Source organism: Arachis duranensis, chromosome 1, assembly GCF_000817695.3.
Source record: "Arachis duranensis cultivar V14167 chromosome 1, aradu.V14167.gnm2.J7QH, whole genome shotgun sequence".
In the NCBI taxonomy this organism is placed as follows: domain Eukaryota; kingdom Viridiplantae; phylum Streptophyta; class Magnoliopsida; order Fabales; family Fabaceae; genus Arachis; species Arachis duranensis.
In genome coordinates, this window is record NC_029772.3 from 30,657,518 (window position 1) to 30,666,200 (window position 8,683).

Below are 8,683 nucleotides of genomic sequence, written 5' to 3' on the forward strand. Positions count from 1 at the left end.
CGTAAATTTTCGACTTCACCAATGCTAAAAAATTCAGGTTTGGCTTGAACTAAGGAGCTACAGCTGGAGACTTCTTCTGGCAAGTCTTGGCAGATAGCTTCAATATAATCTTCATTTGAAATATTGTAGCCAATATATAGCAACAAGAGAATCAACTAATTTCTTGATTTGAGCAAGATATTCAGCAATTGTAATGTTCTTTTTCTTGATAGCTTTGAGTTGATTTTTAAGTTGTTTGATCTTGGATTTGGTATTTTCTGCAAAATAGGTTTGGAATTTCTACCAAATCTCACATGCTGAAGAACAGTGAGCTATTGTATTCTTGATGAAACCATCAACAGAAGCCACGATCCAAGAGCTCAGATTATAATCTTGCTGTATCCATTCAGTATATTTGGAAGAAGTTGTTCCTATAACTTTGGTTGCATCAAACTCGAATTGGGGATGAATTTTCCTTTCTTGAATATAATCTTTAAGATTGTTGCCCTTAATGATAAAAAAGGCATGTTGCTGTCAAGTGACAAAATTTCTTTCATCGAGTTTGTCAAAAATGGAGGAAAAAAATTCTTTGAAAAAATTAAATTAAGTAAGAAAGTCATAAATTAAAATAATGCTCTGACATCATATGAAAATAATTTAAAAACCTAAAAACAAACAGTAGGACAGCAAAATTACTGAAGAGAAATGATAGAAAAGAGAAATTTTTCTAAAAAATAGAATTCTATTTAATTCAGTATTGTGGAGTACATTACACCCTTTTTCAACTCTCACTTTTTTTTCTTTTGTATCTCTAATTAAATCACCTCATTCATATCTATATTCTCTACAATAGAAAATTCATAACACATTAATTAGTATGGGTACAATAAATATTTTAACAATTTTTTAATTAAAATCTTTATTAACCGCTGAAATTCAAAATATCTTTGGACTACCTTAACATTCATCGTTGAAGTACAAACCGCCATAGCCATTTGTTCCATAGCTACAGCAGACGTCACCTTTTTAATTTTCACAATTTCTAGGTTATAATGTAACTCCAATCACTCATGCAACTACAATTGGAAAAGAATATTTTGAAATTTTACTTTCTAACATGATTTTTTTGGTTCTTTCTCTTGTCCCATCAAATAATATGGTTTAAATTTAATTATTTTTTATCAATGAATTGAAAAGAGATATATAAAGGGGAAGTAAGTTCACATCAGGGGGACTGGGGGACACTAATCTGATTGTAGTTTTTGTGTAAATTCGAGTCAGTGCCACAACCACACACACATATGCACATACAATAATGCATTATTAATTTAATTATAATATATAAAAATATAGTAGCCAAAGAAATTTAAATATAGTAGCACTATTATATGTTCTATGATCGCATCTGATTTTGACTAGTTATTGTTTTTCCATTTCCAAGGCTTCAAATAATAGAGATCCATCCTTGAGGTCTCACACGCACTTTTCTTTGTTTAATATAGCCCATATTTGACTGAATTATTATGATTATATCATTTTTGGATTTGAATTGTGTGTTCCACCATATAATATATTATTGAACGTGAAGGAGAAGACCTTAACACATCAAGATTACCATGCCAGGTGTGTGTTGTCCAATTCCCTTGCATTTGTTTGGTCTACATTTTCTTCTTTAATTAGATCACACATATCGTTTTCCCTCATGCTACAGGACTTTATTATTTGAGTAACTTCTATTATTATTACATGTGTATTAATAGGAATTCACCATTTAATAAAATTAAATGTGTAAAATAATAATAATATATAAATGTGAAGTTAGTCAAAATAATAAATATATTTTACATTTTAACTTAGAAATCTTGGTTTGAACTTTAAAGTAGCAAGTTATTTTTTTTATATACTATATATACTATAAAAGGAATTTTTTTAAAAAAATTATACTCCAAATCCCTCCTAGTAGTTGTTAAAGTTCGGTAATATTACACATAATATTCCTTGATATCATCATGGTATGTTTTCACTTAATTACTCTACCCGCCTAAACAGAAGTAATAAGCATATGTATCATGTTCATATATAGAGAAGATTAATATCATAATTTTGAAATATGAAAGTACTAAATATCATATAACTAAAACAAATGTCAATAAATAGTAAATTATTATATCATGTGAAGTATTAGTACTTAATAATTTCAATATTATTACTTGTTCAAAAAAAAAAGCTTCTTATTAATTTTATTCTCGGTAGTTGGAGCAATGCGACTATTTTGTTTTCTTTCCAAAAATTTAGGACTACACATGCATGCACTCACATATTATACGGGAAATAGGACGTAAAAGATAATCTAAACTAATTAAAGAGAGTGGTGACATGACGAAGAAGATGGACAATTTTCTCGGAAATCAATTTGCGTTTCTATATGAATGCTAGATGCATGCCTTTGTAAGCAGTGTGCTGCCAATCTCCGTAAGCATAAAAAGAAGTATTAGGCTGTTTCCCCTTTGAAGAGGTTCAGTGCATCTGAAATATATGAAGAGTTCCTTAATCTTTCTATGTATGTTCCTTTCTTTTGTGTGCAAAATTGGAGTTTGCTTTATTATCTGATTTTTCAGAAACAATAATGTTTAAGAGATAATAAAATATCAGTTAAAATAGTTAAAAGTGATCGTATTTAATATTTATTAATTATTATTAATTAAAATAATGGTATAATTTTACATATAATAAATATATGATTATAGGCAATGTGGCAAATGAGGCATGCCAACTCCACGATATATGATGAGTAAGTGCATTGTGCATATGCATGTTAGCAGTATATTAATTATATTAGATTTAGTGTAATTTAGTTAACTTTAGATATTCAAAAAGAAAACAAGTGTCTCATGAAAACTACATCAAGTTACATGCGTCATTCTAAATAATACTTTTACTAAATATCTTAATTTTTTTTTAAAAAGGCACTTAGGAAGTTTTCTTGTTTTTAATGTAATTTTTTAAAAACAAAAATTAGAATGATAATTTAGGAAAATAGGAATAGTACAACACTACTCATGAATATATAACTAGATAGTCAAATTGTTTTTTATAGAGAATTTTAAGGAACCAACACTTTTGATAGAAAAAATGGGGAGTTTATTAGTGTTAGTTTAAATACAAAGTAAATTTAAGAGAAATTATTGTTTACCAAACATTTTTCAAAAATAAATGCAAAAAAAAAATACTATAAAAAAATAGTTTATACTTTTAATGTGATTATCTATTTTGAAGTTCATAACAAACTAAGTATCCTTATAGTCTATAGGTGAATCCTTAAATTTAGGTAATCTAATTTTTGTACTTCTTTTTAAGAAATAATTTTTTATTTTTACGTTATTTTTCAATCTAACATACCATCAAAAACTAATCTCTATCGATGTGAGTTTTATTTAAAAATTTGTTATTAAATAATAAATTATAATATATACAATAAAATTTAAATCTTTAATATTTATTTAAACAAATAAATGAATTAACTATTTAATCTATCTAAATTAATTTTTAAAACAATCCCGTTACGTTACCAACACTATTTCTGCCAACATCTGTCAACTCTTATTTATAATTGTGTTTAATAAAAGTGTCTTTATGGATGTGTCTAATAAAAATATCTTTTTTATAACTATGTTTTAATAGAAGTATCTTTATAAATGTATCTTTAGATGTATCTCTTTATATATGTGTTTAAAATATAATAACTAATCATTGTTGGCAAATAATATATTGGTACCCTATACTTTTCCTTTTTAAAAAATAATTAAGAGAAATATCAGCCACCAAAGTGACAAAAATAACTACTTGGACCCACATCTTATTACAGAATATGTTCCACATTGTCACAACTTGTATCAAATTTCTTTAACATTAAGTAATGAGAAAATAGTCAAATTCGTCTTTAAAAGGTCATTTATTTTTTAAATTAGTCTCTGAATATTTTTTTACTCAAATTTATTGTTCAAAGATTTTAAGTTAATCATGTTAGTCTTTTTATCACTTTTTTTTATTGACAATGTCAAAGTTTATTGATGTAGCACGTCTTACCTAAAAATCTTAATTGACTATTAGCTTAATAAGTTTATGAAATTATATCAAATCAAAATATAATTGAAAGAGCACCTTGAGGCATTAGAATCTTTCAATTTAGGATTGATTTGATCTAATTTTATAAAATTATCATGTTAATCGCCAATTAAAATTATTAGGTGTGTGGTGTTATCACTTAACGTGCCACATTAGCAAATTCTGATGCAATTAGTAATAGAAGTGACAGAAACAAATTAGAGTTCATTTATCAACAGATTTTTTTTTCTTCTATTTGAACTAATTTCAATAATTCTCTTAGCTGCTTTGATAGGTGCAATTATCGTGAGTCGCCCAACAAAAAAATTTTTTAACTTACAAAAACAAAAAAAATTCCTCAGTTATTTCGATTTAATTCTCTATAAATGTAAAAAAAAAAAAAGTGTTTATGTAAAAAAAGAATAACATGACTATGTTAAAATTTTTTAATGATAAATTTGATTAAAAAACTTTTTTAAAAATCAATTTAGATAATAAATAACCATTCAAGAATTAATTTAACTATTTACTCATTTAAATATTACTCTTGAGATATGCCATAAGTTATTTTTAAGTTTAACAATACAAGTTATATCAGTTTTTGTTTTTAATATTGGATTGACAATGGTATTTTTTTTAAATTGTGAATTACTAGTGTTAATATCAAATGTGATACTATCTAATTTAGATTGTTCTGATTTTTAAAAAGTACAAAAATCAAATCGTTTGATTTTTTTTATAAAAATAAGTTCTTCTAATTTATATTTTAAAAAAATTAAAAAATTTAAGATATAAAAATTCAACTTTCTAATTTTAGTTCCTCTTGCAATTTAAAAAAATACTAAAAAATATAATATTAAAATATATGACATATCTCACTCCTATAACCAAAAAAAAAATTATCCCAGATTATATACATAACACTAGAGTGAATTCTTCATATATACGAAGAATTGGCAATATATTACCTCTTGTATGTGTGGCTTTATCTAATAAAATTAACTTCCTATTAAAATTAAATAATTTGACATATTTGGAAAAAAGATCTGTCAACTATGTTTCGAAGCCAGCATGGGCCTATAAGTGGCTCCTTTTAATTGGAACGGCCTATTGGGTTTCCATAGGTAAGAAGGATTGAATTATCTTGGGCTTTTCAAATTTCAACAAAGGTTACTCTACCATTGTAAATAAAAATGGCCTGGTCTACCAAAAACAAAATGGAAAATATTTAGTCTATGATTTTTCGCGTCCAAAACAAGAAAAAGCCTATGATTTTCTATATTGTTTTTTAAAGAATTTTCGTATTGTTTTACACAAAATTTATATGTTTAAAAAAAGCGAAAGAAAAATAATTTTTTGTTTGGAGATGATCAAATGTACGCTTAACTTTTTTTCAAGAAGTAAATCATAAATCCCTCTTTTTTTATTAACAAAAAGTTCAAGTAAATTCAAAGTTAATGGAATTATGGGTACTACACTATTTCATCCGGATAGTCGGGGACCTTGAAGAATATTATTAGGGCTGCCAATTTTAGCAAGTTCCGAAACTACGCCACTGCCACATATTAAACGGTTTTCAATTTAACCTATATCACCTAAAAAAAAGATGTAACTTAACACAAATATTAAATAATTAATATTCTTATGTTTATCTTATATTAGAATCAGCTAATTTTTTTTTCATGTTAATCCCCTAGTATTTTTGTCTAATATAATTTGGTGGTTGGATCCTAAAAGCAGCAAATAAACACCCAAGTCTATGCAAAACATATTAAAACTTCAATTCGATTCCTCGCAAGTTAAAAAACAAATGTAACATGCATGCACACACATTCATATTACTCTCACAAAAATTGACAACTAAAAATTATTCCCACCCAAGAACACTTTATCATTCTAACAAAAAATAACACTAATTAACGAAAGAAAAATAAAAGAATATATATAAATAAGTTAATGTCAACGAAATAAAATTTTTAAGAGAAAGAAAAAAAATTAAAAAAGAAAAAAAGAACATAAAGAAGAAAATGCCAGTACTAACGCCTAACCCTAACCAAGTGGTCATGTACAATCAATTACCCTAAGGGTAATTCAAAAGAGCAGGGCGAAAAAAATGTAATTTTATTTATAATTTGTTTTTTTCTTTCAACTTTTTTGGTGGTTGAGTAAGGACCTGTTTGGGAAGGCCATTGCTATGAACAAACTCATTGTGTGGTAAGAAAAAGAAAAAAAAATTGATGAAATTTTGATCAGAGAAAGACCTCAACGGTTGAATTCTTGAGTGTAAGGCAAACGGGGCACGCGCGGAAGTGCGCCTCGCATTCCGTACAGATGCATAAGTGCCGACACGGCAGAACCACAACTGAAGCCACGCGCCGCCCGCATCCCCGGCACTTTGGACGCGCCGCCGCTGCCGAAACCATCACCACCCTGTCCGGGTCCACATACGCTGATTCTGCGTCCTCCGCCTGTCCCTCAACCGCGCATGACAATCCGGCGCCACCGTCATCTCCGCCGTGTGTGGCGGCGCCAGCACCGCCGTGTGGCCTTCTCAACCTCCGCCTCCTTCTCCCTGAGCCGCCGTGCCACCACCTCCTCCGCGGCGGTCAGCAGCGCGCGGTAATGCCTCTGCCTTTTCTCTGCCAATGCCCGCCGCAACTCCTCCCCCTGAAGAAGTTTCCCGGACATCCGTTATGATTGGTTGCTTTGAACTTTTACCCCCACAAAAAAATGAAAGAATGAATAATTTGGTACCTGAGCTTGGAGGAATTGTTCAATTTCGTCCCTTTGTTGTTTGATTTGGGAAGCAAAGCCTTGTGAGAACAGAGATAAGAGAGAAGATGAAGATGAAGATTGAGATCCATGAAGAAGTTGTTGTTGGTCGATGGTAGAGTTGGATAAGCGTAGGCCTGTTGAGACCACATTATTGTGCAGCTGAGAAAGGTGTATGAGTTGTGGAGGTTGGGATTCGAAAGGTATCAATGGATTATGATTATTATTATTGTTCATGACAACATTGCTGTTGCTGTGAACTGTGGCCTCTCTTGTTCTCTTCCGAGAATTAGCACCTGGAAATTAAACGATTTAGAAAGGAGAAAAAAAAGAGAAATTAAAGGTTGTGGTTTGGGAAGATGAAACGTACTTCCATTATTGTTGTTGTATAAGATTGGTTGATCAAGGACTAGTCCTGCTGCCTGCTGTCCTTCTTGCCCGTTGTTTCTGTTAAATTCAATAACAGGGTATGAATCCATGACTCAACACAAACACAAACACAAAAGAGGCATATATAGAAATGGGAACCTGTTTAGAAAGAGAATATTTGAGGGATACTGAGCTTGAACTGCCATCAATATACTTGAATTCCTCCTTCTTGCTTCTCTTCTTGTATCAGATAGATGCAAAATTTGATAAAGCGCCTCTTATTAGCACCTCCTCCTTTTCTCTTGAGTTACAATTACAACAAGTCTCCTCCTTGCTATCTATCTCCTTATTCCCCTTACATACACACCCGAAATTATTATTTAAATACTTTCCTCCACTCTACATATATGTATCATCTCACCTATATTGCTAATTTAGACAAGACTTAATAAGAGAGAGAGAGAGAGAGAGTGCGCTTAGTTTTGTGTGTGGGTATGTGTGAACGAAGAAGGAGGGCGTTGGTAAATGGGTGATGTATTGTTGTTATTGTTGTTGTTGGAGGGTACGCAGATTTCTGCCAATGGAAATTATTATTGTTTGTATATGACTGACTCACCCATACATACATGCGTCTCTTGTTACTTCTTACCTGTTACCTTTTCTTTCTTTCCTAACAATTCTTTTCTAATTAAATTCCAACAAAATTGTTTTCTTATTTTTTTATTTTTTACCCTTCTAGGAACATATATATTTAGATAAACATAATGGGAAAACGGAAAATTGAAGTAACACTAATTAACACCTGGAAACCAAACAGAGAAAAAAAAATAGAGTAATTAACAGCACTATGTCTCTCTATCCTTATTCGTATTTTTGGGTATCGGAGACGTCTCAGACATTGGGGGCACACCCCACGCGGAATAATACCACAACTACTCCTTTTTCTATATATATAGCTAGGGATCCAATTTAAATCACTTAACTCTTTTTTTCCCTTTTTTTTTCTCAGGTAAGTGAGCTACTGGGATATTGAATCTAAAATTTTAGGAACACGAAATTTCAGCAGTACTTTCAGAAAATAAGAATACATACAATTGAAATTTTTAATGATAGAGACTATAATTTTAATAATAATTTTTAAAAAAATATCTTTATTTAATTATTTAAATTTATTATTATTATTATTATTATTATTAGTGAAACACCCTTTTAATTTAGATAATATCAATTTGATATATATAGTAATTAATAGTATAAATGATATTAATTTATGTTGAAGGTAAAGGAAAAAGTGGGTTTTTTTTTCAGTAATGTTTAAAAAAAAAAATCAACTCAAACAGCCACCCTTCTGCTAAGGTATAATGATGGAATTTCTTTTTATAAAAGTAAAATATGAAGTGTATGCATTACAATACTAAATTATATATTGGATTAAAAGTAATTATAATATACTTTTAAA

At 29.4% G+C, this 8,683-nt stretch overlaps 1 protein-coding gene across 1 annotated transcript; it reads right to left on the reverse strand.

Moving 5' to 3' along the window:
* Nucleotides 1–6,345: 6,345 nt before the first annotated feature.
* On the reverse strand, nucleotides 6,346–7,891 carry LOC107483904 (uncharacterized). The gene is made up of 5 exons (XM_052262251.1): nucleotides 7,384–7,891; nucleotides 7,226–7,302; nucleotides 6,838–7,151; nucleotides 6,620–6,750; nucleotides 6,346–6,493 (listed from the first exon to the last, which is right to left on the reverse strand). The coding sequence occupies exons 1-5, from the start codon at nucleotides 7,428–7,430 to the stop codon at nucleotides 6,346–6,348; spliced, it is 717 nt and encodes a 238-aa protein (XP_052118211.1). The 5' UTR covers nucleotides 7,431–7,891.
* Between the last annotated feature and the right edge of the window lie 792 nt (nucleotides 7,892–8,683).